At 56.3% G+C, this 14,149-nt stretch overlaps 1 protein-coding gene across 8 annotated transcripts in view; it reads left to right on the plus strand.

The window, feature by feature from the left end:
- Positions 1 to 14,149, plus strand: part of CBS (cystathionine beta-synthase) — a 38,030-nt gene that overhangs the window by 14,998 nt on the left and 8,883 nt on the right. For 4 of the 8 annotated variants that reach the window (XM_055279803.2, XM_063640551.1, XM_055279804.2 and 1 more), the window contains 6 exons: positions 1,375 to 1,480; positions 2,645 to 2,722; positions 3,665 to 3,799; positions 4,379 to 4,487; positions 5,772 to 5,856; positions 8,742 to 9,532. In XM_055279803.2, coding sequence (XP_055135778.2) covers positions 1,375 to 1,480; positions 2,645 to 2,722; positions 3,665 to 3,799; positions 4,379 to 4,487; positions 5,772 to 5,856; positions 8,742 to 8,845 — 617 coding nt within the window. In that variant the 3' untranslated portion in view covers positions 8,846 to 9,532. Of the gene's footprint in view, positions 1 to 1,374; positions 1,481 to 2,644; positions 2,723 to 3,664; positions 3,828 to 4,378; positions 4,488 to 5,771; positions 7,663 to 8,741; positions 9,533 to 14,149 lie in introns of those variants that run through there. The other 4 variants (XM_063640548.1, XM_063640546.1, XM_063640549.1 and 1 more) reach the window with 2 other exon arrangements.

Here is a 14,149-nt window from a genome sequence, read left to right on the forward strand (position 1 = left end):
GTCCAGGATCGACCCCACTCACCTTCCTCCCACCCCGTGCCCCTCTGCCCACCTGCTTGGGGGTGGACAGACCAGGTGGCCGCTGGCAATGCCACTGACTAGCCACACAGGCAGCAGAGGCCCTGTAGGGACCACAGTTGATCTAGACCTCTGGGGACTCGGAGAGCACACACCAGCTTCTAAAACCCAGGCAGGGACATAGGGGGTTTCTACATGTGCATTCCGTGTGTCATGTCACTTTGGGGGTGGTGACAGGGAAAGTGGAAGGAAACCAGCCCTCGGCATGGCCAAGTACCCCAATAGCTGAGCCCCAAACTAGAGATTGGAAGAAAGTCTTGATTGAAAAACCATTTCCCAGCCAGGCGCGGTGGCTCATGCGTGTCATCCCAGCACTTTGGGAGGTTGAGGTGGGTGGATCACCTGAGGTCAGGAGTTCAAGACCAGCCTGGCCAACATGGCGAAACCCCATCTCTACTAAAAATACAAAAAAAAAAAAAAAAAAAAAAAAGTAGCCGGTGTGGTGGTGCATGCCTGCAATCCCAGTTACTCGGGAGGCTGAGGCAGGAGAATTGCTTGAACCTGGGAGGTGGAGGTTGCGGTGAGCCGAGATCATGCCATTGCACTCCAGCCTAGGTGATAAGAGCGAAAACTCCATCTCAAAAAAAAAAGAAAAAGAAAACAAAAGCATTTCCCAGATGAATCTGTCATGAAAGGTGACTTGGTGCCCATAATCGCTGGGCTTTCCCTATCTCAGTCTCCCTGTTCCCCGTGTTGGTGGAGAAACAAGCCCCCGCCTTTGGGGCTGGAAAGCAGGTCCATGGGCCCCGTTACAGAGGAGGCCGCCTCTCTTCCTGCGGGGGCTCCTGGTGCAGACTTAGACGTTCCCGACTGCTGTGTGCACCCTGAAACTAAGCCCAGAGAAGATGCCTCCGACTCTGACTTCAGGGCTCCTAGGGACAGCTGGTGTCACTGTGAGCCTTGGTCTCTTGTTTATAAAGCAGAGCCCAGTGTGCAGTCAGGCAGCCTGCAGGCGTGGTGCTGGGGGCTCCATCCTTGTAGCATCGCTGGCTCTCGGCTCAGGGCCGGGAGGTTTGCCAGGGGCTGCAGCCCCGCCGCAGGCATTTCCCTGGCACCAGTGCCCACCCCAGCTGATTATGAAGCCCCAAGTGGACACGAAAACTCCATGGTGCACAAGGAAGAAGCTGATGCTCACGGAGAAGTGGGGTCCTCCCAGCCCCTGTCCCCGAGGCAACCCCTCTTGATGGATCCTTCGGAGCGTGACATGCTCCCATGCGTGCACGTGCACAATTCACGCACATGCATGCATCCACGCACGCTCACCCTGGCACGTCCATCTCATGGCCCTCTCTGCAGGTGGCAGTGCTGGCAGCACGGTGGCGGTGGCCATGAAGGCCGCGCAGGAGCTGCAGGAGGGCCAGCGCTGCGTGGTCATTCTGCCCGACTCAGTGCGGAACTACATGTAAGACACGGCTTCCCTCCCAGGTCCCTGCTCCTCTCCGTCCTGCCACCCTTCCCTGGATGCCTCGCACACCTCACCTGAGAGCCAGCAGCCAGAGCTGGGAGGGGAGGAGGCCAGCGGGGCCCTGTGAGCACTGTCTCCACTCTCCTGCCCGCGTGCCCTCACGCTGTGGGGCTTCCCAGCCTCTTAATGCTGTGAAAATCAATGCGCACTCGCAGTGACAGCCCTGACGGGAGGGGCATGAAAGATGGCGGCTCCCTCTCTGTCCTTCCTGTCCCTCCCTCTCTGGTGTCTGGCCCCCTCACTGCTCTGGGGTCCATGAGCTCCAAGGGGTAGCCCTGGCCACATGGACTGACGTCCTCTTGGGCCGGGCCCTGTGCCGCCTCCTATCCACCCTGACTGCCTCTGCTGCTTCCCCAAACTCCAGATTGGGACCGAGTGCTGCCCAGGTGGCAAGAGCCCTGCTGCCCAGGTGGCCCCCTAGGACCTGCTGTGACTGTTTTGCCCAGAGGCCCCTCGGACAGTAACGCCACAGACCTCGCTGGTCACCGGGCAGCTGGGCTGAGACTGGCACTGCTCTGCACCTGGTCTCCGGAGGCGGTACCAGGGCGGGTGTCTAGAGACCCCCATGCCCTGCCCCCTGCACCTGCAGGGTTTCCTCCATGGCCTGCAAGCTGCAGGGGCTACACAGCTCCCGAGAGCTCAGCTGCCCTTGGAGGGCCAGGCCTGGCTGGTGGGTGCCCCCAGTTGGGTTCCCCGGTGTGGGATGATTCACATCTGGAGCCCACGGTCAAGTTGCCCTGTGCGGGGCTCCTGCCCACCCCCGTCAGTGCAAGAACACCATCTCCCCACCTACTTGGCCAGCCTGCCATGTGTACCTGTGCGTGTATGTGAGTGTGCGAGGGGCAGAGAGCGAGCATGAGAGGGCGTGTTTATCTGAGTGCCAGAGCGATGGCTGTGTGCATGCTCGCACACGCTTGTTGGCCATGGGGGGTGGGAAGTCCAGCCCCCAGGCTTCCCCCTGGGCCCTCCAGCCAGCACTTGGGGGTCTCTGCTGCACCAGTGAGGTCCAGGAGAGGGGCTGGGCAGGCAGTGCGTGCCCCTCAGCAGGGGCGGAGGCCCGGTGGGGCCCTGCGGGGCCTCGGTGACTCCCCCATCCCGCAGGACCAAGTTCCTGAGTGACAGGTGGATGCTGCAGAAGGGCTTTCTGAAGGAGGAGGACCTCATGGAGGAGAAGCCCTGGTAAGAGCGCTTGGCCGGAGACCCGCTGCCTGTGCTGGCCCTGCCCAGTGTGACAGGCAGGACAGCAGTCCCCGTGGCCTGTGCTGGCCCTGCCCAGTGTGACAGGCAGGAGAGCAGTCCCCGTGGCCTGTGCTGGCCCTGCCCAGTGTGACAGGCAGGAGAGCAGTCCCCGTGGCCTGTGCTGGCCCTGCCCAGTGTGACAGGCAGGAGAGCAGTCCCCGTGGCCTGTGCTGGCCCTGCCTAGTGTGACAGGCAGGAGAGCAGTCCCCGTGGCCTGTGCTGGCCTTGCCCAGTGTGACAGGCAGGAGAGCAGTCCCCGTGGCCTGTGCTGGCCCTGCCCAGTGTGACAGGCAGGAGAGCAGTCCCCGTGGCCTGTGCTGGCCCTGCCCAGTGTGACAGGCAGGAGAGCAGTCCCCGTGGCCTGTGCTGGCCCTGCCCAGTGTGACAGGCAGGAGAGCAGTCCCCGTGGCCTGTGCTGGCCCTGCCCAGTGTGACAGGCAGGACAGCAGTCCCCGTGGCCTGTGCTGGCCCTGCCCAGTGTGACAGGCAGGAGAGCAGTCCCCGTGGCCTGTGCTGGCCCTGCCCAGTGTGACAGGCAGGAGAGCAGTCCCCGTGGCCTGTGCTGGCCCTGCCCAGTGTGACAGGCAGGAGAGCAGTCCCCGTGGCCTGTGCTGGCCCTGCCCAGTGTGACAGGCAGGAGAGCAGTCCCCGTGGCCTGTGCTGGCCCTGCCCAGTGTGACAGGCAGGAGAGCAGTCCCCGTGGCCTGTGCTGGCCTTGCCCAGTGTGACAGGCAGGAGAGCAGTCCCCGTGGCCTGTGCTGGCCTTGCCCAGTGTGACAGGCAGGAGAGCAGTCCCCGTGGCCTCCTGCTGAGGTGCTGCCGGCGGGGGTGCCAGAGCGTTTGTCCTTGTCCTGATCCCCCCGACCTGCCCTCTTCCCTCAGGTGGTGGCACCTCCGTGTTCAGGAGCTGAGCCTGTCAGCCCCACTGACCGTGCTTCCGACAGTCACCTGTGAGCACACCATTGAGATCCTCCGGGAGAAGGGCTTCGACCAGGCGCCCGTGGTGGACGAGGCGGGGTCAGTCTCAGCCCCTGCCCAGAGCTCAGTCCTGGGCTCTGTCTGTCCAGCTCCACCCCGTCAGTGTCACTGGACAGGACAGCCGTGCAGACCCCGCAGCTGGGCTCATAGGCCCGCCTGGGCCGCCTCATGCAGACGTTCAGGGCGTTGGAGGCCCCTTGCTGGTCTCTGAGCAGCCTGGGGCAGGGCTGCCGTGCTCACTCCAGGCCCTCAGACCTCAGCCCACCCACCCTTTGTGTGCAGGCTGTCCTGGGCCCACCTCGGGGTCAGGGAGAGATGCCCCGAGGACATGTCTGACAGCAGAAAGCCTTGGCACACATGCCCAGTGACCACTGAGAGCCCCACGTCGCGGAAACCTGACGGCTGGTCCCCCTCGACCCTGGCTGAACGGGTCCAAGGACTCTTGGTTTCTTTCTGCCCGTCAGGGCCCAGCCTGGTTCCTGCCACATGTAGGCTCGCGGCAGAGGACTTCCATGTGTGGCCAGAGAGCGCCCCTCCCCAGGGCAGCTGAGGGTGTGCCCCACCGTCCTGTGAGGGGCGAGGTATGAGCACTGACCCCTGCCTGCCCGCATCCCACAGGGTGATCCTGGGAATGGTGACGCTTGGGAACATGCTGTCGTCCCTGCTTGCTGGGAAGGTGCAGCCGTCAGACCAAGTTGGCAAAGTCATCTACAAGCAGTTCAAACAGGTACCCAGTCACCTACAGGCAGTTGAAACAGGTGCGCAGTCACCTACAGGCAGTTGAAACAGGTGCGCAGTCACCTACAGGCAGTTGAAACAGGTGCGCAGTCACCTACAGGCAGTTGAAACAGGTGCGCAGTCACCTACAGGCAGTTGAAACAGGTGCGCAGTCACCTACAGGCAGTTGAAACAGGTGCGCAGTCACCTACAGGCAGTTGAAACAGGTGCGCAGTCACCTACAGGCAGTTCAAACAGGTGCGCAGTCACCTACAGGCAGTTGAAACAGGTGCGCAGTCACCTACAGGCAGTTGAAACAGGTGCGCAGTCACCTACAGGCAGTTCAAACAGGTGTGCAGTCACCTACAGGCAGTTCAAACAGGTGCGCAGTCACCTACAGGCAGTTGAAACAGGTGCGCAGTCACCTACAGGCAGTTCAAACAGGTGCGCAGTCACCTACAGGCAGTTGAAACAGGTGCGCAGTCACCTACAGGCAGTTGAAACAGGTGCGCAGTCATCTACAGGCAGTTCAAACAGGTGCGCAGTCATCTACAGGCAGTTCAAACAGGTACGCAGGCACTTCGGGACCCCAGAGGGTGCCCGAGTCCCCCCGGCGTCGAAGGCAGGACACGGTGCTTCCCGTGTGGGGTGCGGGGTCCTCGACCCTCAACACCACTTAGGCCGAAGCTGGCTGCACCCCTCAAACCATGAGGCTGAGAAGCACCCACTTTACAAGTGCAGCAGCCGGACAGGAGTCTGTCATCAGTGCAGGCTCACCCACACCAGCCATGTTTTGGGGACTTAAGGAGGTCATTTGCACTCAGAGGCCATCCCGGCACCATGCGGCATCTGCCGGGGTCTTTCTCATGCGCAGCCTCATCTGCCTGTGCATGCACTTGGTTATCCGACAAGAGCTAGAACATTCTGGGAGGAGCCCACGATGGCTCCTTGCTGGGCTGGTCAGACTCCATGGTTGTCCTGAGCCACCCACCCTCTGCTGCCGAGGGTGGCCCAGGAAAGCCTGTGTGACCTTCCACATGGATCCCCGGGACATGCAGGTGTGGCTCTTGACACTGGAAAGGCTGAGGGTTCTGCCCAAACCTAGGAGCAAATTTGACTTCTTTCCCATCTCATACACACACCCGAGACGTCACCCGAATCCACGCGTTTCTCACATTCGGCTGCCACAGCCTCCCGGGCGGGCCTTGCAGGACCCACCATCGCGTCTTCTCTCACTCCACAGAAAACTCATGGGGCCGTGTCCCCTCTGCCACTGACCACGCTTCCCTTGCAGATCCACCTCACGGACACGCTGGGCAGGCTCTCGCACATCCTGGAGACGGACCACTTCGCCCTGGTGGTGCACGAGCAGATCCAGTGTGAGTGGGGCCCTGCTCTGTGCGTGGGGTTCTCACTGGGGTCAGGCCACCAAGCCTGGCCTCTGCCATGGGCAGCAGCTGGGCCCCCATCCCCTGCGGGGTGTTAGGGGAGTGGGTGGTGCCAACCTTCAGTGACACCCAGTCTTTATGCCTGGGCCTCCCACACGCTCCGGGCTGGTGGGCTGCACCTGTGATTCCTGCAGAGCCCCCTCAGGCCACACCGTGTAGGGCCCTTTGTCCAGCTTGCAGAGGCTCAGGAGTCCAGGCCTCTTGCCTCCAGGGAGGCCAGCAGTCTTGGGGATTCTCAGGGACAAGCCCAGAAACATCTAGAAGGGTTTCAAGTCCTGACCCTGGCCATGTCCCGCAGCCCTGGAGAGGCAGCGTTTGCCCCGACAGCCTCCTGGCCTTCGGAGGGCTGCGCTGAATGGAAGCCCCATGTGGGTCTCAGAGGGGCCACTGATGGGCTGTCCTCAGAGCCCCGCTCCCAGCGAGCTCGTGAGGTTTTGCAACTCCTGAGCACATCCCCGGGCGTCCCCACCACATCCCCACAGGCCAGGACAGTCGCTCGCAGGTTTTGGGTCATAGATGGCAGCCCTGGGCCTGGGGCCCACAGGAAGAGTTGGGAGGGGCCCTGGAGCCCGGAGCCTACTCACCCACCAGGCCTGTGTGCAGTGGGTGAGCGCTCGGCGGCTGAGGCTGGTCTGTGAGGGCCCCGAGTCTAACTCCATCTCCTGTCCTTGGCTCTGCAGCGCAGGACCAGGCCTGGGCAGGCGTGGTGGGGGGCGCCCACAGCTAGGTATCACCCACCCCTCAGAATGGCTGTCAGGCTCAGAGTCACAGCCTCCCCACGGCAAATGGAGGCCTTCCAGGGTCCTGGACCCACCCCCCAGCTTGGGTAGGAGAGTTCCCCCTCTTAATCTCACATTTACCTGTGTGTGAACGTCTCAGAAAAAAAAAAAGAGGCAAATTCCAATGTCAGGGTCCCCAAATCAAGTCCTCCTGGAGCACGTCCATGCTTGTCACCACTGTCTGCGGCTGGCTGCTTTCAAGCACGTCAGGGCTGCGTGCTCATAACAGAGACGGCACGGCCCCCAAGACCTAAAATACCACCAGCTGGCCCTTGTCGGAAAGTCCCCTGGCCGGCCCTGGTTCACTGCCTCAGGGCCAGGCTGCCAGGGCCACAGAAGCCTGCGGCACTCAGGGCTCCCAGGGCTCCCTTCTCCCAACAGTTGCTGTGCCTCGGTTTCCCCGAAACGCAAGGAGCTGATCTCATCTGGGTTCCCTATGTTTTCCTGGGGCTCTAAGTGGGCCACCCCAAGGGACCTCTGCCTACAAAGAGAGGAGTGACAGCCGTGGCGGAGTGGGGACAGGCTCCGAGGGCTCTGCCTCGATGTTCCTCACCCCCACCCTGCTCACCCCTCTGTGCCTCATGACAGCTGGTGTAGGGTCCTGTGGAGACCCAGGACCAAGAGGATGTGGGGTGGGGGGAGAGAGAGGGAACGAGATCTGTGTTAAGGAACTGGATCATGAGATCACGGAGGCTGACAAACCCTGAGATCTGCAGGGTGAGGCGGCAGGCCGGAGATTGGAGAGCCAGCAGTTCAAGCCCCAAGGCAGGAAATTCCACCTTTGGTTCTATTCAGGCCTTCAACTGCTTGGGTGAGGCCCTCCACAGTAGCACACCTTATCTGCCTCTTGACTCTTGTGCTAATCCGGAATCCCCTCACACACGCCCAGAACGACGTGTGACCAATGCCTGGGCTCCCACGGCCCCGTTAATCTGTATTAAAATTAACCATCACAACAGCCCTGTCTGTGTATGTGGCATGGGAGCCTGGGCCAGCATTAACACTGAGTCTACGCTAGCCAGGAGAAAGTAGGGGTGAAGACAGAATCAGGCCAGAGATGGAAGCTGTGTGCTGCCCATGGTGGCAAGGGGTTTTTGTCTGTTTTTAGAGACAGGGTCTTGCTCTGTTGCCGACTGGAGTGCGGTGGTGCCATCACAGCTCGCTGCAGCCTCGACCTCCTGTGCTCAACTGATCCTTCTGCCTCCGTCTCCGAAGTAGCTGGGACCACAAGCGTGTGCCACCATGCTCAACCAATTTATTTTAAAAAATATTCTGTACAGACAGGGTCTCAATATGTTGCCCAGGCTGGTCCCAGACTTCCGGGCTTAAATGATCCTCCCACCTTGGCCTCCCACAGCGCTGGGATCACAGGTGTGAGCCACTGTGCCCGGCCCTGTAAGCGGGTTTGAATTTCATGCCCACACTGGCTCTGAAGTCGTGAGCGCCTCAGGAGCTCAGCCGCTGGGCCAGGAAAGGGTGCGTCCTGACCTGCGGTGGGTGGAGCCTGGCCTGGGGCCCAGGGGGCTCATGCGGTGGGTGGAGCCTGGCCTGGGGGCTCATGGGGCTCATATCAGAAGAACACTGGCTTGGCCAGACACAGTGGCTCACGTCTGTAATCCCAGCACTTTGGGAGCTGAGGCAAGCGGATCACTTGAGGTCAGGAGTTCCAGGCCAGCCTGGCCAACATGGCAAAACCCCATCTCTACTAAAAATACAAAAATTGGCTGGTTGTGGTGATGTGCACCTGAAGTCCCAGCTACTCGGGAGTCTGAGGCACAAGAATCACTTGAACCCAGGAGGTGGAGGTTGCAGTGAGCCAAGACTGCACCACTGCACTCCAGCCTGGGTGACAGAGTGAGGCCCTGTCTTGGAAAAAAAAAAAAAAAAGGAACACAGCCTTGGCCGCTGGGCTCCAGCAGGCCACCCTGGGCCCCCATGGTGCACAGGTGCCCCAGGCCCTCAGGAGCCTCCTGCCCCGCAGCAGCCCGCCCAGCCTCCCACGGCGCCTGCAAACCTGCTGCCTCGTTCTCCCCTCAGACCACAGCACCGGGAAGTCCAGTCAGCGGCAGATGGTGTTCGGGGTGGTGACTGCCATTGACTTGCTGAACTTCGTGGCCACCCAGGAGCGGGACCAGAAGTGAAGTCCGGAGCGCTGGGCGGTGCGGAGCGGGCCCGCCATCCTCGCCCACTTCTTCGCTTTCCTGAGCCCTAAACACACACGTGATTGGTAACTGCCTGGCCTGGCACCCGTTATCCCTGCAGACGGCACGGAGCATCCATCTCCCCTCATTAACACATGGCTTCCTAAATGACCCTGTTTACGGCCTATGAGATGAAATATGTGATTTTCTCTAATGTAACTTCCTCTTAGGATGTTTCACCAAGGAAATATTGAGAGAGAAGTCGGCCAGGTAGGATGAACACAGGCAATGACTGGGCAGGGGGGATTAAAGGCAAAAGAGAGAAGAGTCCAGGAAGGGGGCGGGGAGAAGCCTGGGCGGCTCAGCATCCTCCACGGGCAGCACCGTCTGCTCGGGGCTGAGCTGGCGAGAGCAGTTTGAGAGTTTGGGTTTTTTAATTGAGATGAAATTCAAATAACCTAAAAATCAATCACTTTAAAGTGAACAATCAGCGGCATTTAGTACATCCAGAAAGTTGTGTAGGCACCACCTCTGTCACGTTCCGGAACATTCTGTCATCACCCCATGAAACAATCATTTCCCCTCCCGTCTTCCTCTCCCCTGGCAACTGCTAATCGACTTTGTGTCTCTGTTGTCTAAAATAGGTTTTCCCTGTTCTGGACATTTCATATAAATGGAATCACACAATTGTGGCCTCGTGTCTAACTTATTTCACTTTGCATGGTATTTTCACGCATGTTAGAGCATGTGTACTTGGTTTCTTTTTGTGGCCAAATAATAAGCCGTTGTGTGGATAGACCACATTTTGGTTCCTCATTTATCGGCGATGGACACCTGGTTGCTTCTGCTTTTCAGCCCTTGTGAGTAATCTGCTGTGCAGCTTCATGGCTGAGTATGTCTGGACACCTCTTTTCACTTTTCTTGGTGTGTACCCAGGAGTGGCATTGCTGGTTAATGTGGTAACTCCATGTTTAATTTTTTTTTTTTTTTTTTTTTTGAGATGGAGTCTTGCTCTGTTGCCAGGCTGGAGTACGATGGCACAATCTCGGCTCACTGCAACCTCTGCCTCCTGGGTTCAAGCGATTCTCCTGCCTCAGCCTTCCGAGTAGCTGGGATTACAAGTGTGCACCACTGTGCCTGGCTAATTTTTGTATTTTTGTAGAGACGGGGTTTCACCATGTTGGCCAGGCTGGTCTCAACCTCCTGACCTTAGGTGATCTGCCTGCCTCAGCCCCCCAAAGTGCTGGGATGACAGGCGTGAGCCACCGTGCCCAGCCTCCATGTTTATTTTTTGAGGAACCATCAAGCTGTGTTCCACAGTGGTCGCACCAATTTCCATTCTCACCAACAGTGCACGAGGGTTCCAGTTTCTCCAGGTCCTTATCAACACTTGTTATTTTCTTGTTTTAAATTATTATAGCCATGCTAGGGTGTATGAAGAGGTGTCTCATTATGGTTTTGATTTGCCTTTCTCTAATCATTGGTGATGTTGAGTGACCATCTTTTCATGTGCTTGTTGGTTATTTTTTGGGAGAAGTCCATCTCCTGTTTTTAAATTGGGTTGTCTTTTTGTTGAGTTGTAGGAGCTCTTTATATGTTCAGGATACTAAGCCCTTATCATAAGACTTGCAAATATTTTCTCCCATTCTGTAGATTATCTTTTTACTTTTTTTGTTTTTTTTTTGAGATGGAGTCTTGCTGTGTTGCCCAGGCTGGAGTGTAGTGGTGTGATCTTGGCTCACTGCAACCTTCACCTCCTGGGTTCAAGCTATTCTCCTGCCTCAGCTTCCCAAGTAGCTGGGATTACAAGTTCCCAACACCACGCCCAGCTAATTTTTTGTATTTCGTATTTTTTATTTTTTTGAGACAGAGTCTTGCTCTGTTGCTCAGGCTGGAATGCAGTAGCGCGATCTCAGCTCACTGCAAGCTCCGCCTCTCAGGGTCAAGCAGTTCTCCTGCCTCAGCCTCCCCAGGAGCTGGGATTACAGGCACGCACCACCACGCCTGGCTAATTTTTGTATTTTTAGCAGAGACGGGGTTTCACAATGTTGGTCAGGCTGGTCTCAAACTCCTCACCTTGTGATCCGCCTGCCTCAGCCTCCCAAAGTGCTGGGATTACAGGTGTGAGCCACTGCGCCTGGCCTAATTTTTAATATTTTTAATAGAGACAGGGTTTCACCATGTTGGCCAGGCTGGTCTTGAATTCCTGACCTCAAGTGATCTGCCCATCTCGGCCTCCCAAAGTGCTGGGATTACAGGCATGAGCCACTGGTCCCAGTCTCTTTACTTTCTTAATGTTCTTTGATGCACAGCAGTTTTTAGTTTTGGTGGAGTCAAAACTTGTTTTTGTTTTTTTTCCTGTTGCTCATGCTTTGGGTGTCATGCCCATTGGCAAATCTAAGGTTGATGGAAATGTACCCCTATGTCTTCTTCTAAGATCTGTACAGATTTAGCTCATTGATCGATTTTGAGTCAATTTTTGTAGATGGTTTAACATGGGAGTTTGTGGATGTCTGTCTGTCTCAGCATCTTTTGTTGAAGAGACGATGCTCCCCCCATGGAATGGCCTGGCACCCTTGCTCACAGATGTATGGGCTCATTTCTAGACTAAGTGCTATTCCATTGATCTGTGTGTCTGGCCTTATGGTGGTACCACACTGTTTTGATTACTGTAGTTCTGTAGTAAGTTTTGAAATTGAAAGTATGGGTCCTACAGCTTTGTTCTTTTACAATATTGTTTTGGAAATTATGATGTGTCCTGATGTATTTGTCCTTATGTTTTTGTGTGTGGAATTCTTTGAGCTTATTGGATCCCAGCATGTGGCAAGTAAGAGTTCCAAAAAGAAAACAAGGAAGGATCTCAGTAATGAAATAATTCACAAAACTGCCCCAGAACTCAAAGACATAACTTTGCAGACCGAGACACCCACCCAGTGCCCAGCAGAATGGATGGCGAAAGATCTACACGGTGAACATCACTGTGAAATGTGAGGTCACTCAAGACATGAGAACTCTAAAACGCTCCCAAAAAAGGATGAAAAGCCCAGCTCACACAGGGAGGCTTGGGATGAGAAAGGCATCAACTTCAGCCTCCAGCACACATGGAAACTAGGAGATGAAACCTGACCGAATCCGGAAGAGGAAGGAATGCAGGCTGGAAGCCCTGGGGCCAGCACCCTCTCACTTAGCACTGGAGGCAGGAGACACACTTCCATCATGCAGGGCAGCCTTTCTGCCCAGGAACACACGCCACCAAAAGGAGGGAGTAAAACCAGGAGAGGAAATGGTGTCACAGGAGGTCCCAGGGCCACCGTGAGTCCAGCAGCAGTAGGACAGAGGAGGCCTAGGCGGGGAGATTGCTTGAGGCCAGGAGTTCGAGACCAGCCTGGGCAACACAGTGAGACCCTGTCTCTACAAGAACAAAGAAAGGAAAACAGCTCCTCAGGAGGCTGAGGCATTGGGATCACTTGGGCCCAGGAGTGAGCCATGACTGCACCACTGCATTCTAGCCTGGATGACTCAGTGAGACCCTGTTTCAAAAAAAAAAAAAAAAAAGACAGGAGTGATGCTTCAAGGGAGATAAGGAAATCAGGAGGTCGCCACAGTGCTGTGAGCCTATCAAGAGATCTGCATGCCTGGCGGAGAGTTGGGAGTTGCATCAGAACCTAGAAAACAAAGAGGCCGGGCACGGTGGCTCATGCCTGCAATCCCAGCACTTTGGGAGGCTGAAGCAGACACACTTTGGGAGGACTCGACTCAACACACACACTTGAGTCCAGGCGTTCCGGACCTCATCTCTATTAAAATAAAAATAGCTGGGCATGGTGGTGGGTGCCTGTGGTCCCACCTACTTGGGAGGCTGAGGCAGGAGGATTGATGGAGCCAGGGAGATTGAGGCTGCGGTGAGCTCCAGCCTGGGTGACACAGCGAGACCTTGTCTCAAAAAAAGGGGAAAAAATACTGGAGCTCTGTAAGAAATGTAATTACATAACATGACTAGGCTAGGAATAATAGTTGCTTCATCATAATCATGTAAACACTGGATATTAATCTATTCTCAATTATAAAACTGTCTTGAAGGAATCCGAGAATGGAATTATATTTCCTGCTAATGGAGAGGAGCATGGAGAGGAAGAATCTTCATTTTTCCACAGAAGGATGTTGATAGATAACATCTATACTTACAAAAAGAAAAAAGCAGCCGGGCGTGGTGGCTCACACCTATAATCCCAGCACTTTGGGAGGCCAAGATGGATGGATTGTTTGAGCTCAGGAGTTCAAGACCAGCGTGGGCAACACGAGGAAACACCGTATCTACTACAAATATGAAAATTAGCCAGGCATGGCCGTGAGCACCTGTCGTCCTAGCTACTTGCGAGGCTGAGGTGGGAAAATTGCGTAAGCTTAGGAGGTGGAGGCTACAGTGAGCCGAGATTGCATCACTGTGCTCTAGCCTAGGTGACAGAGCCAGACCCTGTCAAAAAAAAAAAAAAAAAAAGGAAGGAAGGAAGAAAAGGAGGGAGAGAGGGAAGGAGCATAAGCAAGTTTCTGGAAATATGGATGCAAGTAAGTCTGTAGATGAGCGCCACTCCAGCCTGGGGGGCAGAGGGAGACCCTCTAAAAACAGTAGAACTCTGGTGAGCTGAACAGTGGTCCTTCAAAGCCACCAGGCCCTAATCTCTGAAACCTGTGAATGGGCCCTCTTTGGAAAAAGAGTCCAGCAGGTGTGAAGCTGAGGCTCCTGAGATGCAGAGACACTCCTGGATCATCCAGGGGGGCCCTAAATGCCCTTGAACTTCACCTTCGGTTTTCCCTGTGTGGCCCAGTGTGAGTCCGCCAGGGCTGCTGTATCAAAGTGCCCCACACTGGGTGCTTCAACAACTTACTGTCTCACAGACTTGGAGGCCAGAAGTCCAGGGTCAAGGTGTTGGCAGAGATGCTTCCATCAACCCTGAATAATGTGATTCATAAAATACAATGAAGTCCAGGGTTTATTTAAGCTTAAAGCTTGGCGGCTGGGCGCGGTGGCTCACGCTTGTAATCCCAGCACTTTGGGAGGCCGAGGCGGGCGGATCACGAGGTCAGGAGATCGAGACCACGGTGAAACCCCGTCTCTACTAAAAATACAAAAAATTAGCCAGACGTGGTGGCGGGCGCCTGTAGTCCCAGCTATTCGGAGAGGCTGAGGCAGGAGAATGGCGTGAACCCGGGAGGCGGAGCTTGCAGTGAGCCGAGATTGCGCCACTGCACTCCAGCCTGGGCGACAGAGCGAGACTCCGTCTCAAAAAAAAAAAAAAAAAAAAA

This window comes from Symphalangus syndactylus, chromosome 5 (assembly GCF_028878055.3).
Source record: "Symphalangus syndactylus isolate Jambi chromosome 5, NHGRI_mSymSyn1-v2.1_pri, whole genome shotgun sequence".
NCBI classification, from domain to species: domain Eukaryota; kingdom Metazoa; phylum Chordata; class Mammalia; order Primates; family Hylobatidae; genus Symphalangus; species Symphalangus syndactylus.